Source organism: Bos indicus, chromosome 5, assembly GCF_029378745.1.
Source record: "Bos indicus isolate NIAB-ARS_2022 breed Sahiwal x Tharparkar chromosome 5, NIAB-ARS_B.indTharparkar_mat_pri_1.0, whole genome shotgun sequence".
Lineage (NCBI taxonomy): Eukaryota > Metazoa > Chordata > Mammalia > Artiodactyla > Bovidae > Bos > Bos indicus.
Genome location: NC_091764.1, coordinates 78394210 through 78413648, shown reverse-complemented (window position 1 = coordinate 78413648; position 19439 = coordinate 78394210). Strand labels below are relative to the sequence as shown.

The following is a 19439-nucleotide window of genomic DNA, read 5'->3' as shown; positions in this document are numbered from 1 at the left end:
GACCCAGGAATCAAACCAGGGTCTCCTGCACTGCAGGTGGATTCTTTACCAACTAAGCTATCAGGAAAGCCTATCTCAAGGGATTTCATTCATTTATTCAAACAATTCTAGTCACTGGATATACAAAACTAAACTAGAGAGGACATGGTCCCTGCCCTCAGAGCTAACAATCGACAATCGAATGGGAAATATTGACATGCCAAGTACAATATACCTGGAAATAAATAATGTGGAAATAAAGCAGGGAGACTGCAAGGGTTGGGCAGGGAGAGAGAGGAAGGACACAACTTTATATAGGATGGTCTGGGAAGGCTACTCTGAGAAGGCAACACTTGTGCAAAAACTTGAACAGGAAGAAGCCAATCTTGCAAAGATGTAGGGCTACACTGAGCAAAGGGTGGCTACCTGACACATGTGGTTACTGAACACTTGAAACATGACTACCAAACACTCAAAATGTGGCTAGTCCAATTGAGATATGCTGTAAACATAAAATACACACCGGATTTTGAAGATTTTGTAAGAATAAAAGAATGTGAAATATCTCACGAATAATTTTTATGTTGATTATATGTTGAAATAATCTCCTAGATATATAAATAAAATATATCGTTAAAATTAATATCACCTGTTTCTATTTACTTTTCTAAATGTGGCTTGAAATTTTAAAACTATAAACATGTCTCACATTATATTAATAATTATAATGGATCATGGTGGTCTAGGGGAAGAGGTTCTAGGGAGAGAACAGAAGATAAACAGGTCATGAGATAAGAAGCTTGCCCTGTTTAAGAACCTTTAAGAAAACCAATGTAACAGGAAAGACTGTTCCAATCAGTCTGTTGGAAATACAGGCAGAGAGCACATTATGAAGGGCTCTGCCAACGACGGTGAACAGACTGAAAATCTGTGTCCCACCCCCCTAATTCCTATGTTGAAATTTAATCCCTCATGTGATGATATTTGGAGCTTGGGCCTTTGGGATGTGCTTAGGTCACGAGGGTGGAGCCCTCGTGAATGGAATGTATACATAATCCTTATAAGAGAGATCTCAGACACACCCTCACCTCTTTCAATACAAGACAGTCATCTAGGAATCAGCAAGTAGGACCTCACCAGCACTTCATCTACCAGCACCTTCATCTCGACTTCCCAACCTCTAGAACTGTGAGGAATAAATTTCTCTTGTTTATAAGCAACCCAGTATATGGTGTTCTTTTATAGTAGCCTGAATAAACTAAGATACCAATAAAGAATCTGAATCTTGATCTGAATACAAAGACAGTTACTGAAGAATTTTAAGTGGAAAAAATTATTCTAAGATCCCACTGGCTATTTTGTGGAGAACTGGCAGTATCATCTACACCGCTAGAGTACAGACTTCTAGAGATTACTTAACATGGTCATTTCAAACAGAGATCTCTGGATTTCTAAGAGTCCATGCAGATAACAACTGAGCGCGCATGAACTAACATTTCAAAACGCTTATTAAAAAACTGCACGGCACAGACTAACTTATTTTTTTCCATTTCTTGTGGCTGAGATTATAATTACTCATCAATCCTCATGTAGAAATATGGGGTATATTCAGTCTTCATGTTCTATGTCATTTAGGATTAATCTTTTAAAAAACTGATACAGTTAGTTTTTCATTCAAAAACAATTTCCAACCCATAAGGAGAGGAGTGGTAAATTCAGAAACCAAGCACCTCATTCAACCCCATCAATACATATAAAAACACTTGAGACCCAGAGCTGTCCTAAATAACAGATCCAGGACCGGATTCTCAGCTTCTGATTGTGCATACAGCTTTAACAATTGTACTGACAGCCACACCAGCCAAGGTTTCACAAGCAAGCAACATTCCTTTTAAAAACTATAACTTATCTAAGGACAGGTAATTTATGCCAAGAAAAGAGAGGGGTAAAACCCAATAAGAAGAAACAAAAGGATTAACATTTTTTGGAAGTAGTGTTTTTATTTGTGCAGTAAATACCTTATACTTCCATTATATCTAACATTCATTAATAAGAACAGGTATAGTATCAAATATATACTCTTCTTTTTTTAATTTTTGTTTTGATAAACTCAGTTTCCTCATCTGTAAAATAGAGAAAATAGTGCCATCTCCTAAGGTTGTTGTCAGGATGAAATGAGGTAATAGTTATGAAGCATTTAGCTAGTGCTTGGCATGCAGAAAGTTATTTTATTATTGCTATTTTATTGTAGATTCTTTCAAAACAGTGACTGTCACCTATATACTCCTCAACCTGGCACACTATAAGCATTTAACACTGAATAATTAATCCAAAGCCTAATCAAAACTGTTAAGGATTTGGACATACGGCACTTGTTTCCTAAAGTACCTATTTTTTAAAATTGAAGTATAGTTGACTGAAGTCCCTTATGTAGGAACTGCCTCTACCCTCTAACAAATCATAGAAGAAAATGTTTTCTTCCATATGGAGTTCAATAGAAATTATGACTAACAATGCATTATATTCTAGACATTTACTTCTATTACTCCAAGAGTGTCTGTGACCAGAAGTGGAAATGCAAATCAAAGAATATACTCAGAAATGTCAGGACAGTCTGTCTCAACTCCTCCGCACTGGATATATGTACCTGCCCTCCTCCAGCCTCCTTTTTATCTTCTCGTCCCCTTTCTTCCCCTTTCTGTTACTATTTCTCCTCCAAAGACACTTATGTTCCTCCCTCCTCCCCTCTTTCCTAACTATCTCATCTTTGCTCTTCTGAGCTCCTATGCTGGTATGTCCTGCATGAACCAGTGCAGAAGATGCCTGAGCCCTAGGACTTAGTTGCCCTCACTGTTGGGACAATTTCACTGTAAAGAATTTTATTCCAAGTGGATTTTTAAAACCAAGTATCACTATACCACAGCAATTAGACCTTGACTCTTCTTTGGCCCCATTTGAACGGAAGTTGATCCTTGTATTATTCCTTCTCCAGCACCCCAGTTACCAGGGCAGACCTTGCAAACTCCCACACATAATCTACTGTGGACCAAGGATGTCAGCAAAGTTAACAATTCAGGCAGTGCCAATTGTGGTCAGATCAGGGAAGCTCCTATCCCATCCACCTCTGTACACCTGGCCATGGTTTTTAAAAGACTTTAGCACAGCCTTGACCATGACATTCAGTCTGGATTGAGTAATCCTGAAATGCTTGCTGAACTCACGTTAAGCTCGTCTTTTTTTGAGTTTAAATAACTATGCAGCTTTGTGCATTACAACAACCAAGCTTGGAATTCCCTGGTGGTCCAGTGGTTAAGGACTTGCTGCTCTCACTGCTGGAGTCCTGGTTTCAGTTCCTGGTTGAGGAAGCTGAATGGCACGGCCGAAAAAAAAAAGAACCACCAGGCTTTAGTCTGGTGCCTGCTCTGATCAAATGGGATCTCTGAGATCTTAAACTCTCAGTCTTCGTTTCTCCACTCTAAATGATGTCTAAGGTCCCTTCCAGTACTACTGCAGCATGATACTGTCAGTTTTAACAAAATTTTATATCTGAATTCAGAACATGGTCTCCACTGCCTCTAAGCTCTAAACCACAGCCAAGACACCAAGGCTAAAAATAAACAGCTGGAGGCACCAAGGAAGATCTCGAAACAAAGCAGGGATCTCATCCATCAGACTTCCATATCTATCAGCATTCCTGAATCCAAGCTACCATGGAAAAGCTTTAAGAATATTCTGGTCACCACACAATTTGCAGACTCATTTGTAAACTTTATATTCACTTATTAAACACTATGTACAAGGTACTATGAAAGAGAGCAACAAAGACGCTTCTTTCCCTCTTAGGGGAAGGAATATTTGGGGGCTTGCATATTTACGTTACTTGAATAAAGGTCTAATTATATCCTTCATTTTTCTACTGCCTAAAAGATCTGTTGCTGTAAATCAAGCCACATAAATTCCTACAGCTTGGTCTTAGAGGAAATGAGAGACATAAAGGAAAATTTCAAAATGATACCTACTTCCCTTCACATCAACTAATTCCAGTGACTTCTATTTACACCTCCTTTCTTCTTTATGCAATAGTCAGTCTGAAACATCTTATCTTTAACATTAAAGGAAATTTAAATATTTATGCTTTAACATTTAAGGGACATTTTTGTTTATGGATCAAATACATCTTGAAAATACACAGTGAGTAGGAGAAGCACAACAGCTAAGACATGGCAGAGAAGAACAACAGGCAATACTGCTGTGCGTGCATGCGTGCTAAGTCACTTAGTTGTGTCTGATTTTTTACGACCCTATGGACTGTAGCCCGCCAGGGTCCTCTGTCCATGGGATTCTCCAGGCAAGTATACTAGAGTGTGTTGCCATGCCCTCCTCCAGAGGATCTTCCTGACCCAGGGATCGAACCCACATCTCTTATGTCTCCTGTACTGGCACATGGGTTCCTTACCACTAGCACCACCTGGGAAGCCCAATACTGCTGTATCAGTATACATAGAGAGAGAGACACTTCCATAAAATCTCTAGGACCTCCATATTTTAAATTTATATATGTTCAAATTACTTTCAGTTGTTAAAAGACCTATATGCGATGAAAGACGTCTTCTCCATTGTTGGTAAAGCAAAGCTTTACCGAAGGAGTGTCTAAAAGCAAGGTAAAGCCCAGATCACTTTATTACAAGATCTCATTTCTCATAAGATCTCAGTCTATTTAACTGTTACTTCATCATATGGTTCGTGTCCTTCATTTGATAACAATGACCCACCACCTGCAAAGTGTAAGTTCTAGGAATATGTATATGTTAAGAACAAGTCTATAAAGCAACTGGTTTATGTTTAATAGAAGTCAATTAAGATCTTCTACAGGTGGGGTGACAACTTGCTAAGAAACAGTAGGATAAAAATAGATTAGTTCCAGAAAAGTAAAATAGAAACCTAACTATCATTAACTCTGAAATTAATGCAGCAAAACAGAAACAACCTTGTGACTAATTTGCTTAACTCACCAGCCTTGTTTCCTGATCCCTAAATGTAGCTCTGTGGAAAAAGTTAAGAAGTTGGTAGTTGGGTTCATGATACTACATTCTCTTGTTTTCCTCTTGTCACACTAGCCGCATTTCTTAAACTCCTTGGTTGTTTCCACCTCATCTTTCTCCCCTCAGAATGTTGCAATATCCCCAGGACTCAATCCTCAAACCTCTTCTCTTTTCTATCTACATCCACTCCCTGGGTGACACCTAACTTCAAGGCTTTCAACTTACACCTAAAAATAAAGTTAGGGGCCCTGACAGATGTCTTGCCTACTTGGTATTTCTATCTGAATGTCTAATGGGCACCTCAAATTTAGTATGCCCAAAGCTAAACTAATCTTCTCCAGCCAGCTTCTCCATCAGTCTTCCAATTTCAGTAAACAGGTGCTTGTAATTGTTTAGAGAGAAAATCTTGGGAGTCCTTTCTTTTTTATCATTTTCTTTTATTATGAATACCATACTCAATTCATCACCAAGTTCTGCTGGCTCTACCTTCAAAATATACTCAGCTTCTAACCACATAACTTGATCCAACCCCCAACAACTTTTGCCTCAAAGAGTGAAAAAGAGCCTCCTAACTGGTCTGCCTCTATCTTGCCCTTGATATAGTCTAGTCAACATGGCAGCCATAGCCAACTTTTTAGAAGGTAGATTATATCTCATTACATTGCTCAAAGCCTAGTGATATGGTTTCCCATCTATAAGTCTAACAGTCTATGAAGCCCTACTTCTTCTCAATGATGACAGCTACTACTCTCCTTCTTACTCAGTATTGGCCTCCTTGCTGTTACCACAAAACTAGGAACTCTTCCACCTCAGGTCTTTGCACATGCTGTCTCCTCTGCCTACAATGCTGTACCCTGGGACAATACACATGGCCAGCTTCCTCTCCTCCTTGAGGGTTCTTTTCAAACATTACCTTATCAGCAAGGCCTTCCGTAACCATCTTATTTAAAATCAATCCAACCCTACAAATTCCATCATTCTGTTGGCACTGCCCTACTCTCATTTCCCAGATGTATTTTTCCTCACAGCACTTAATAACCTCTGACAAAACTACATATGTTTATTATTTCTTTACACTATAATGTAAGCTCTATGATGGCAGTGATTTTTTTGACTGCTTTGATTACAGCTGAGCCCAGTGCCTAGAACACAATCTACACCTAAAGGCTTTCAAAACTACTTACTGAATGAATGCATTAAAATGTTTTTTTCCTGTTTTGTTAAAGCCATTTGCACTATGCCCAAAGAGACTCAGGTGACACTTAAAGGTGTTCTTCTAGCTTTACTAGGCATACAGACTTGATGAAGAAAAAAACACAGGCTTTTTCCAGTCATCAGTAGCCACTGACGGAAGGTCTCCAAGTGACTCAGTGTCATAAATGTTTAGGGAAATGTTTAGGGGGAAAGGGATTCTAGAAATCTAAAATAACCCTTCACCAATCCTGAAAGAGGAATCTCTCCAAACATTTCTTTTTTCTAACTCCGTAACCCTTAACAAAGCCATTCCTAATACGTACATGAAGAAAGGACAGGAATATATAATTACACATAGCCTGGTACTCATCTCTCTTTTCATATAAAAATTTTAAGTAAAATTATTCATAGCTTTTGTTGAAAAGGTTTTGCTGTGAAACTGACTTAAGATATTCATTTAGCCAAGAGCTGAGTTGGTGGGTATTGTTCTAAAGGCTGAACAGTTCTGTTTACTACTGTTTATTATTTAATACATTCTTCACAGTCACCCCCTCCCCGCCAAAAAAGGAAAAGAAACACACACACACTGGTGCAATCAAGAATGCTATGTCCAAAAAAGCTGTTCTGAAAGGCTATGACCTAAGTGTCTAACACTGACACAGATAAAGTTCAAGCGGTAGATGTCACTTGTCTCACACGTACAAAAAAAAAAAAAAAATCGAGATTCAGAACCCAAGAAGGCAAGCAGAAACAGGCGTGAAAAATGAAATCAGTCGTTTCTCCCCAGGCTCCTCCTGACACTGCGCACACACCCCTGCCCCCTCCACCACCAGCCTTTAACAGCCCCCTTTCCAGCGGCTGCTCCCCAGCTCAGCCCCGCACTGCGCCATCAAATAATGAGTCAAGAGGACGCACGATGCCCCTCCGGGAAAACCCAGGCAGCAACACTCGGTGCACCCAACTGAGTGGAAATGTCTAACTACTTAAACTCAGAACCCTATAGGCGGTATCAACAAAGCATCGTCCTAAGTCCCCAGGTTCAAAGATCTTCGCCAGCCCCCGCGATACTGCCAAATCGACAGGATTCCAAAAGGTGACTCCACCGTCAGCGCAGAACCCGAGGCCGGAGGCGGCGCAGACCGCGAACACTCAAGGATGAAGTCCAATCAGCCTCCCGCCCGGCGCTCGCCCCGCGGGCCGCCGCCGCCTGGGTGGACTCCCGCCCCGCGGCCCCGCGGCCTCCGACGCCCCCTCCCCGAAGGGTCGGGGCGCCGCGTCACGTGCAGAGGCTAAAACTTCGAGGTCCGGGCTGAGGGTGGGGGGCGGGAGCACAGCGAGGCCGGGAGTTAACGCGCCCGGTGACTCACCGGCCGCCTCCGCCGGCAGCTGCGGGCGAGGGGGCCGGCTTGCGGGCGCCCGCGGGCTCAGCAGAGCACCCTGCACGCGGAATAAATAACAATGTCATTAAATCGCTGCCCGAGAGCCTGGCCGGCCAGCGAGCGAGCGCCGCCGGGAACTGACTTTGTCTGGAGCCGGCACCCCGCCTCCCGCGCGTCCCCCGCGTCCCTGAGGGGACCCCGCGCTGCCGCAGCCCGGCCTTACCCGCCAGCTCGTCCGGCTCCAGCCCGCTGTCCGCGTCGATCCCGCACAGCACGAAGTAGTGCGCAAAGCGGCAGGCGGCCGGGGAGGAGCCCGAGGCCGGGCCGGGCGCCGCGCCGCTCCCGCTCATCCCGGCCGCGCTGCTCCTGTCGCCGCCGTCGCCTGAGAGGACTCGCTGCTGAGGCTGCCGCTCGGGCTTCGGTCTCCGCGCGCCCGCCCTAAGGCGATCCGGGCGAGCCCATGGCCGCGCAGCCGCCGCTCGTTAGCGCAGCCTCGCTCCTCGCTCGGCGCCGGGGAAGCGGCCTCGAGCTCGTGCCCGGTCGGTCCCGCTCCCGGTGCCCGGCGGGGGAGGGGCACGCGGGGGGAGTGTCGCCGTGAGAGGCCCGCGTCGCCGCAGCTGCGCTCGCGAGCTGGGAGCCTCGCCGTCTGGCGCCCGCCGGTCAGCTGAGCGGCGCTCTGGCGGTGGGAGCGCGGGGAGGGCGGGGGCGCGGAGGGGAGGGCGCGCTCGCGAGGGGCGGGAGCGCGCGTCTCGGCAGTACGTGCGCGCGCGTCCAGCGGGCTCGGAAGGGAGCGCCGGATGCTGGCGGGATTCGTGCCAGCCTGGCGGCCGGGGCTGAGGCGCAAGGGCGACCCCACACACGCGCCTCTGGCTGCCAATAAGAGGCAAAGCCGCAGAGGGGATGCTTCCTATCCTGAATTTTTAAAAAAGAAATGCAGCTTGGGGAAAGGTTAACGGCTGCTCCGAAATCATTTCCCACAACGATCTGGACCATCAACATATTTTAAACTGACAAGTGCGGATGTCCATCTTATTTTAAGATCATAGTCCTTGAATCCTTCCACCAGCGCTCAACCCCGCTCACAAGCCATCCTTCCTCACCGAATTGGTGCCTACTCAATGGCACAAAGAAAACAGAAAACCCACTCAATATCCACAAAGCTTTAAGACCTACAATGACCACAATTACCAACTTCCCCTAGCCGACCCATTCCGTAATTTATCCTGACATTTTCCAGGTCAGTGTAATGTAGTCAAGGCGCTCCAGTTCCCCAGCTCTGTACTCATTTGAACTTATCTGCTCTTCCAGCAGGTACAATCGGCGGCTGATAAGGCAAAAGGAATTAAACCCTGAACTCTTCTCTTCACAAGGCTATGGCTTTCTTACCCTGCTCTTTCCTCTGACTTACCACTCTTCACAACGACATCACAGATCTACTCTTAATCCCTTGAAAAGTGACAACTAAATCCATACTATCTCCACATGGTCATCCCTTCCACACCACTTCGGCACTCTTTTTTAGGGATTTGGGTATAAGGTACGGGGTTGGGTGGGGGGAGCATGTGGGTGTGCATGGTGACATTTCCGGTAGACACTCTAGCAGATATTCCAGGGAGGTGGACTGAGATACCGAAGCTCAATTATTTGACTGGAAAATGTTCTCTGAAAGATATGTATGGAAGTTCAGTGGGCTTCCCAGGTGGCGCTAGTGGTAAAGAGCCCACCAGCCAATGTAGGAGACTAAGGGACAAGGGTTTGATCCCTGAGTCTGGAGATCCCCTGGGGAAGGGCACAGCAACCCACTCTGTAGCCTTGCCTGGAGAATCCCATGGACAGAGGAGCCTGGCGGGCTACAGTTCATCAGGTTGCAAAGAGTTGGAGTCTACTGAGCGACTGAACACTCACTCACTCTGGTGGCTCAGTGGTAAAGAACCTGCCTGCCAGTGCAGGAGACCCCAGAGACAAAAGCTCCATCCCTGGGTTGGGAAGATCCCTCACAGAAGGAAATAGCAACCCACTCCAGTATTCTTGCCTGGAAAATCTCATGGAAGAGCCTGATGTCCTGTGGTCCATGGAGCACACACACACATACCATCATGTACTGTGGCTTGTACCCTCACTTTTTCCTCGGGTTTGAAGTGTAAGAAGAAGAAAAAAATCAGAATGAGCCACAGCCTGGGTAATGCACCTTTAGCTCCTACTGCACCCTGCACTTTTCCTTCAAAACACTTTCAATGACCTATGTCTGTCTGCTCAACTGGATTGTAAGCTCCACAGAGCAGGAGTCAGGATCCTGCTAGGTTCAGCCTGTTTCTACTTTTAGTGTCTAGCAGAACCCTGGTCCACCTAGCCCCTCAATTCATGTTTATTAAATGAATGAAAGAAGGGTGGTTATCTCGGTAGTAACAAGTTGTTGATGCTACTAGGAAAATACAGAAACTCTATCTGTGACATATTTATGAACATATGCTTATTTGCTATTATGAAATGATTGCTTTTTCTCATATAGACAGAACTGAAATATGTAAAACAATTCATTAATGAGGGGAGGATGTGTATGTTTCTCCTATCTTTGCGGTAGATCCTTACAGAATGTTTGTTTGATTCTAGATTAATAGAGGACAATAGAAAACTAATTCACTGTTTGAACTAGCCAAGGGATATGGTACTTTTGTTGATTTGAAAAGTAACTGACTTAAAAAAAATTTTTATTTGGCTGTGCTGGATCTTAGTTGTGCTATGTGGGATCTTTTAGTTGTGGCTAAAATCTTCCCTAAAGCTTTCAATAGAATTATCACACGTTACAAGGTTAAAACTCTAATTTGAAAATACCTGGGTATGTTCCTAATTATCACTTCAGAGCAACACTGTGGTATATTCTGCATTAACTGCAATAAAGCAAAGTTGAAAGAATAACCAAGAGAGACTTCCCTAGTGGTACAGTATTTAAGAGTCCGCTGTGCAATGCGGAGGAAGCGGGTTCAAGTCCTGGTCAGGGAAGTAGGATCCCACATGCCTTGGAGCACCTAAGCCTGTGTGCCACAGCTAGAGAGTCTAAGACAACAGAAGATCCTGCATGATGAAGACCTCAGCAAAAAAAAAAAAAAAGAATTAACTATACATCAATGCACATATGTTTTGCTCTAAAATGATGACTCAGAAATAAATTAGCTAAGTGAATAAAATGACTTAAATCTTTTTTTAAAAGGACATTTTTATTTATTTAATTTATTATTATTATTTTGTACTTTACAATATTGTATTGGTTTTGCCATACATTGACATGAATCTGCCACGGGAGTACATGTGTTCCCTATCCTGAACCCCCTTCCCACCTCCCTCCCCAACCCATCCTTCTGGGTCATCCCAGTGCACCAGCCCCAAGCACCCTGTATCATGCATCAAACCTGGACTGGTGATTCGTTTCACATGTGATAATTTACATGTTTCAATGCCATTCTCCTGTATCATCCTGCCCTTGCCCTCTCCCACAGAGTCCAAAGACTGTTCTATACACCTGTGTCTGTTTTGCTGTCTCGAATACAGGGTTATCATTACCATCTTTCTAAATTCCATATATATGTGTTAGTATACTGTATTGGTGTTTTTCTTTCTGGCTTACTTCACTCTGTATGATAGGCTCCAGTTTCATCCACCTCATTAGAACTGATTCAAATGTATTCTTTTTAATGGCTGAGTGATACTCCATTGTGTATATGTACCACTGCTTTCTTATCTATTCATCTGCTGATGGACATCTAGGTTGCTTCCATGTCCTGGCTATTATAAACAGTGCTGTGATGAACATTGGGGTACACGTGTCTCTTTCAATTCTGGTTTCCTCAGTGTGTATGCCCAGCAGTGGGATTGCTGGGTCGTACGGCAGTTCTATTTTCAGTTTTTTAAGGAATCTCCACACTGTTCTCTATAGTGGCTGTACTAGTTTGCATTCCCATCAACAGTGTAAGAGGGTTCCCTTTTCTCCACACCCTTGCCAGCATTTATTGCTTGTAGACTTTTGGATCGCAGCCACTCTGACTGGCGTGAAATGATACCGCATTTTGGTTTTGATTTGTATTTCTCTGATAATGAGTCATGTTAAGCATCTTTTCATATGTTTGTTAGCCATCTGTATGTCTTCTTTGGAGAAATGTCTATTTAGTTCATTGGCCCATTTTTTGATTGGGTTGTTTATTTTTCTGGAATTGAGCTGCAGAAGTTGCTTATAAAATGACTTAAATCTTACAAGGTATTTAAACTGTGTTGAGGAGGGGAGAGATCATATCTCTATTTCCATGCTAAGATAACCCTTGTTGGTACCATTCTTCCTTTCCACCATGTCATCTACACATATTCATAACCAAGAGAGACAGGATTGCTAAAGAAACTACTCAGAGCCCTACACATTCCTTGGACCACGCTTTACTAGTAGTCAGAGTCACTATATGTTATGCCAGGTTAGCAGTAATCAGTTAATTCTTCATTCCTGTGCCTCCTGCAGGCAGCAAACCCTGGCATGGCTGAACCTCTCCACACATAAGTCATCCCCTCCATTGGAGGTTTTACCAGAGAGTCCTTTAGGGATCATTGTTCAAATACTTACAGCATTGCCTTCCATTCTGCTGCTGTTCCTGGCACATATGCTGCCCACCTGGAAACCTACAGTGGAGGCAACAATCTCATAGCACAAAACATGCCAAATAATCACAATTCCAACAAAAAATTCTCTTTTGTGGCAGAATTTTTTTGAGCAAAATTTTTCTTCTGCCAGCTAAAAAGGTTTCTGGGAAAATCTTACCACAATGAAAAATTATTTGGAAAATCAATAATCATATTCCCTCATCATTAGTTTCAGAAAAAGCATTAGTTTATGCCAGTAAGAGTTTGGTGGCAGAACTTCCCTGGTGGTCCAAAGATTGAGAATCCACATTCCAATGAAGGGACATGGGTTCGATCCCTGGTTGGGGAACTAAGATCCCCCATGCCTCAGGGCAAATTAGCCTGTATTCTGCAATTATTGAGCCCATGCAAGCTGGAGCCTGTGCTCCACAACACGAGAAGCCCAAGCACTGTAACCAGAAGTCCCATGCAAGGTACAACTAGAGAATGCCCTTGTACTGTAATGAAGATCCAATGCAACCAAAAAAAAAAAAAAATAGAGTTTGGAAGCAAAACAGCCAACTCACAGTTTTGCATAAATCTGTTTCCACCTTAAATGACGGGTCTAAGATTATAAAAAAACTTTTGTCTAAGTCATTATGCTAATGATCTGAGAATATGAAACTAAATAAGACACAATCCCTCTTCTTCAGGAGTTTATAGTCTAGCAGGAAAGAAAATAGATGGGTAAACTTCATGACAAATAGACAGGAAAACAATGGAAACAGTGACAGACTTTATTTTCTTGGGCTCCAAAATCACTGCAGATGGTGACTGCAGCCATGAGATTAAAGGATGCTTGCTCCTTGGAAGAAAAACTATGGCCAACCTAGACAGCATATTGAAAAGCAGAGACTTTACTTTGCTGCCAAAGGTCCGTCTAGTCAAAGCTATAGTTTTTCCAGTAGTCATGTATGCATCTGAGGGTGGACCATAAAGAGGGCTGAGTGCTGAAGAATTGATGCTTTTGAACTGTGGTGTTGGAGAAGATTCTTGAGAATCCCTTGGACTGCAAGGAGATCAAACCAGTCAATCCTAAAGGAAATCAGTCCTGAATATTCATTGGAAGGACTGATGCTAAAGTTGAAACTCCAATATTTGGCCACCTGATGTGAAGAGCTAAGTCATTAGAAAAGACCCTGATGCTGGGAGAGGTTGAAGGCAGGAGGAGAAGGGAATGACAGAGGATTCGATGGTTGGATGGCATCACGGACTCAAGGGATGTAAGTTTGAGCAAGCTCCAGGAGATAGTGAAGGACAGAGAAGCCTGGCATGCTGCAGTCCATGGGGTTGCAAAGAGTTAGACACGACCGAGCAACTGAACAACAACAAGGAAGGAAAATATTTTTCAAAACTAATTCAAATACCATTAGAAATAGTAAAAAGTAAAATATTGTATATTCCACATGATACATTCTATAAATATGTGGGATATAGTGAACAGAAGTCAGATCTTATTAAGGAATCCAGTATGACACCATGAAAGCGGTCATATTTGAGATGGTCTTATAAGAGAAATAGGAGGTAGAACTGGGAGGGAACATTCAGGCACAGAAGAAATGACTGTATAGAGGACAGAAGTTCAGTTGGAGCCAGAGCATGAAGAGCCCTGAATGCCAAGCAGTAGGGGTGACTCACTTTCTTGGTTTTGCTGATACCTATCATTATACAGTGGAAGTGATAAATAGATTTAAGGGCCTAGATCTGATAGATAGAGTGCCTGATGAGCTATGGAATAAGGTTCATGACATTGTACAGGAGACAGGGATCAAGACCATCCCCATGGAAAAGAAATGCAAAAAAGCAAAATGACTGTCTGGGGAGGCCTTACAAATAGCTGTGAAAAGAAGAGAAGCGAAAAGCAAACGAGAAAAGGAAAGATATAAACATCTGAATGCAGAGTTCCAAAGAATAGCAAGAAGAGATAAAAAAGCCTTCTTCAGCAATCAATGCAAAGAAATAGAGGAAAACAACAGAATGGGAAAGACTAGAGATCTCTTCAAGAAAATCAGAGATACCAGAGGAACATTTCATGCAAAGATGGGCTCGATAAAGGACAGAAATGGTATGGACCTAACAGAAGCAGAAGATATTAAGAAGAGATGGCAAGAATACACAGAAGAACTGTACAAAAAAGATCTTCACAACCAAGATAATCACAATGGTGTGATCACTGACCTAGAGCCAGACATCCTGGAATGTGAAGTCAAGTGGGCCTTAGAAAGCATCACTATGGACAAAGCTAGTGGAGGTGATGGAATTCCAGTTGAGCTATTCCAAATCCTGAAAGATGATGCTGTGAAAGTGCTGCACTCAATATGCCAGCAAATTTGGAAAACTCAGCAGTGGCCACAGGACTGGAAAAGGTCAGTTTTCATTCCAATCCCAAAGAAAGGCAATGCCAAAGAATGCTCAAACTACTGCACAATTGCACTCATCTCACACGCTAGTAAAGTAATGCTCAAAATTCCCCAAGCCAGGCTTCAGCAATATGTGAACCATGAACTTCCTGATGTTCAAGCTGGTTTTAGAAAAGGCAGAGGAACCAGAGATCAAATTACCAACATCCACTGGATCATAGAAAAAGCAAGAGAGTTCCAGAAAAACATCTATTTCTGCTTTATTGACTATGCCAAAGACTTTGACTGTGTGGATCACAATAAACTGTGGAAAATTCTGAAAGAGATGGGAATACCAGAACACCTGATCTGCCTCTTGAGAAATCTGTATGCAGGTCAGGAAGCAACAGTTAGAACTGGACATGGAACAACAGACTGGTTCCAAATAGGAAAAGGAGTATGTCAAGGCTGTATATTGTCACCCTGTTTATTTAACCTATATGCAGAGTACATCATGAGAAACGCTGGACTGGAAGAAACACAAGCTGGAATCAAGATTGCTGGGAGAAATATCAATAACCTCAGATATGCAGATGATACCACCCTTATGGCAGAAAGTGAAGAGGAACTAAAAAGCCTCTTGATGAAGGTGAAAGTGGAGAGTGAAAAAGTTGGCTTAAAGCTCAACATTCAGAAAACGAAGATCATGGCATCTGGTCCCATCACTTCATGGGAAATAGATGGGGAAACAGTGGAAACAGTGGCAGACTTTATTTTTCTGGGCTCCAAAATCACTGCAGATGGTGACTGCAGCCATGAAATTAAAAGACGCTTACTCCTTGGAAAGAAAGTTATGACCAACCTAGATAGCATATTCGAAAGCAGAGACATTACTTTGCCAACAAAGGTCCGTCTAGTCAAGGCTATGGTTTTTCCTGTGGTCATGTATGGATGTGAGAGTTGGACTGTGAAGAAGGCTGAGCGCCGAAGAATTGATGCTTTTGAATTGTGGTGTTGGAGAAGACTCTTGAGAGTCCCTTGGACTGCAAGGAGAACCAACCAGTCAGTTCTAAAGGAGATCAGCCCTGGATTTCTTTGGAAGGAATGATGCTAAAGCTGAAACTCCAGAACTTTGGCCACCTCATGCGAAGAGTTGACTCATTGGAAAAGACTGATGCTGGGAGGGATTGGGGGCAAGAGGAGAAGGGGACGACAGAGGATGAGATGGCTGGATGGCATCGCTGACTCGATGGACGTGGGTCTCAGTGAACTCCAGGAGTTGGTGATGGACAGGGAGGCCTGGTGTGCTGCGATTCATGGGGTCGCAAAGAGTCGGACACGACTGAGTGACTGATCTGATCTGATCTGATCTCTGAAGAGCTCGGCTTAGCTAGCTTTGAATGAGTTTAACACAGAATATTTGAAATCAGCAAAGCTAGCTCCCTTATTTTACAAATAAAAATGTCTTAAGTTCCACGGAATTTTTGTGACTTACCCAAACACACACTGTCGGTGGTAGGACCGGGAACAAAACCAAAGACTGGACTGTAGACTATCTAAGGCCTTCTCAGCTCTGATGTCTGTGTGTATGTGTGCATACACACTCAGTCATGTCTGACTCTTTGCAACCCCATGGACTGTAGTCCGCCAGGCTCCTCTGTCCATGGAACTGTCCAAGCAAGAAAACTGGAGTGGGTTGCCATTCCCTTCTCCAGGGGATCTTCCAGACCCAGGGGTCGAATCTGTGTCTCCTGAGTCTCTTGCATTGGCAGGCCAATTCTTTACCACTGAGCCACCTGGGAAGCCCTCTGATGTCTGTTAGTCCATGAAATCTCTCTACCTGAGTTGACTAATCTTTTCCCTCTGTGCTGCTTATGACTTCTTGTCATAGGTCCACTTCAGAATTTGATTATTTTTTCTTTTGTGATGGAACATTTTTCAAGCATACATAAAGACTAGAATAATGGACACCTGTATACCCACCACTTAGTTTTTAAAAAATTTTTGTTATGGTAAAGTCACATTATATAAAATATACTATTTTAACCATATTTAACAGTATAGTTGAGGGGCACTAAATACGTTCACATTGTTGTACCATCATCCTCCTGAATTTTTCATCTTCCTAAATTGAAACTCTGTCCCCATTGAACACCAACTACCCATTCTCCCTCCCCTGTCCCAACCTCCTGCCCCTACCATCTACCAGGGTACTTTATGATTCTATGAATTTGACTATTCTCCCATCACCCAGTTTGAATATTAACATTTTGCCATTTAATTGTTTTTTTACTGAAGTGCATGGGTGCTTAGTTGCTCAGTCGTGTCCAGCTCTTTGTGACCCTGTGGATTATAGCCCACCAAGCTTCCCTGTCCATGGGATTCTTCAGGCAAGAACACTGGAGCGGGTTGCCATTTCCTCCTCCGTTTTACTGAAGTATTTGAAAGTAAATAAAGCACAAGATGAGTCAACATTTTGAGTATGTCTGTCCTATCTAAAGTTTCACATAAATGTTTCCTTACTTTCTCAGTGAAATATCTAGACCTTCTTTTCTGCCTTTACCTCACATAAAATACCCAACATTAGTTCCTTTTCATCATCTAGTCCTGTTCTTTCTCTTTTTTCCAATAATACTTTAGTAGATTTACGTGTAATTGTTTTCTCAGGACTGCCTCCTTCTGAGAACCTCCTTCCTTTCATTCCAACCAAATTGCTCTCTCAGGAGCTACAATGATATGATACAACATCACACACATGCGCACATGCGCGCGCGCGCACACACACACACACACACACACACTCCTCTCAGAAGAATTGATTGGTCTAGAAGAAGGCTTATGGCTCAAGTTGGGCCTATAAGCGATTCCCCATTGGTCTTGGACTTAGGGCCCAGAGAGTTGAGGTGGTCTCTCTGCAGATGGCCAGTGTTATAAGCTGAAAACCTCAGGAGAGACCAGTGGTCATATTTCTGTTATGTGAAGAAAAATAATCTGCAGCGAGAGAGAAGAATGAGACTGACACCCAGGACAGAGAGGACAAATGGAGCAAACATCCTCTACTGTTATGGTATATTTGACTTTTGTTTTGCCTAAGGTAATTTAAATTGGGATTCTGCCACTTGCAGCCAAAAGAGCACATATTTAAGTGTGATTTGGCCTGGAGAATGTTGATAGGAAGAAATGGGCAAAACCCTCAGGCTACCCCAGGCTAAAAAGTATAAGGACTTGTCTATATATCCACTCAGCCCCTGATTCAGAAGATATGAAGAGAAGCTGTATTTCTGTATGTTTTAAAGATCTCTGCGTGCGTGCGCGCTAAGTCATTTCAGTCGTGTCCAACTGTGTGTGATCCTGTGGACCGCAGCCTGCAAGGCTCCTCTGTCCATGGGATTCTCCAGGCAAGAATACTGGAATGGGTTGCCATGCCCTCCTCCAGGGGATCTTCCCAACCCAGGGATCGAACCCGAGTCTCTTAACATCTCCCCACATTGGCAAGCAGATTCTTTACTGCTAGCACTACCTAGGAAGCCCTCAAGATCTCTATATAACCATAAAGACACAAACCTATAGAAACTAAGTGTACCTTATCTGTCTACTTCTTGAAACAATAGCAAACTATATTTAAAATATCATAAATTTATTTCCTCAATTGTTGATAGATTGCATTTTGTGTTCAGAAATCTTTCCCCAGGCCGTACCCTGACACAGCACACAGAAGGGAACATTTGAGACTGCAGAGCAGCTACGTTTAACCTAGTATTGCCATCCCATGTAAGTTCCAGGAGGAAAGAAAACAGCCAAATCTTCAATGCTCGCAACATTTAATTAGATTAGCTTCTTCCATCAGAGAAATGAGGACCATGAACATTAGATTTTGCTATCCCTCACCCATGAGAACAGTAAGCAATGGGTAAGGGAGAGGCCACGAGTGTTACAGTAGAAGAAGTCCCTCCTTATGGAAACATGAGGCAAGAGGAAAGGAAGTTCCTCCCTAAGGAGTGTTTGTTTAATCAGAATCCATTCCCCTCCCTTCATTGTGTAGCCTGGATGTTGTTTGGGTGGGATTGGCCTTACCACTAACTCTAGGGTAAGGCTTTGTGAACCTATGACCTTTTCAAGGGTTAATGATTTAGAGATGTACAATTGTCCTAAGCTGGTCTACTTAGTGTCAGGTTCAGAACCTTTGTTTGACAGTTGGAGAAAGGAGCACCATCTTCTCATCTTGGATGTTAGTAAGGAAAAATACAGAATTGCTGGCCCTATGGGGGAAAGCCAGACCAAGGATGAAGCCAACATACAGATCAGTGCAGAGAGTAGAGAAACTCTGAAAAGCAGATTGTATCGTGAACTCTGGGTCAAATCACACAAGAAGCCAGCTCAGTATCTGAAATTTATCAGTTAATGTGAGCCAATACATTCCTTTTAGTGTTTCAGCCAGTTTGAATTATTTTTCTTTTACTTGCAATTAAAAGTATGCCCCCTCAAATAAGGGGATTGATCTGTATATTCTAAACCTAAAAGGAAAGAATATGTAAGTCCATATTTTGGAGGAAAAAACAACCCAGCCTTATCTCTTCTCAAGGAGGTAACAATAAGCCACTAGAATCTCGGGCAGCTAGGGCAGGCTCCCCACTGAGAATCAGGGCCCATAGAATGAGGAAGAAATTGATAGTTTCTTTGGTTGGATGGATTCCTTGTCACAAAGCCAAGATTGAGAATATAAGAGTAGTGATTAAAATACAGATCTTCCATCAAAGTTTAGAACACTCCTACCTTTTGTTTCAACAGTTCTGCTTCTCAGAACCTCTGCTACAAAAACACACAAGTAAAGGATACTGTGTGCAATG

The 19439-nt window shown here is 43.1% G+C and overlaps 1 protein-coding gene across 2 annotated transcripts in view; it reads right to left on the bottom strand.

Annotated features, from left to right (window-relative positions):
• The window catches only part of DENND5B (DENN domain containing 5B), a 217010-nt gene extending 208759 nt beyond the window's left edge, over positions 1-8251 (bottom strand). For both annotated transcript variants that reach the window (XM_070789862.1, XM_019961379.2), the window contains exon 1: positions 7818-8251. In XM_070789862.1, coding sequence (XP_070645963.1) covers positions 7818-7944 — 127 coding nt within the window. In that variant the 5' untranslated portion in view covers positions 7945-8251. The remainder of the gene's footprint in view (positions 1-7817) is intronic.
• Positions 8252-19439: the final 11188 nt, after the last annotated feature.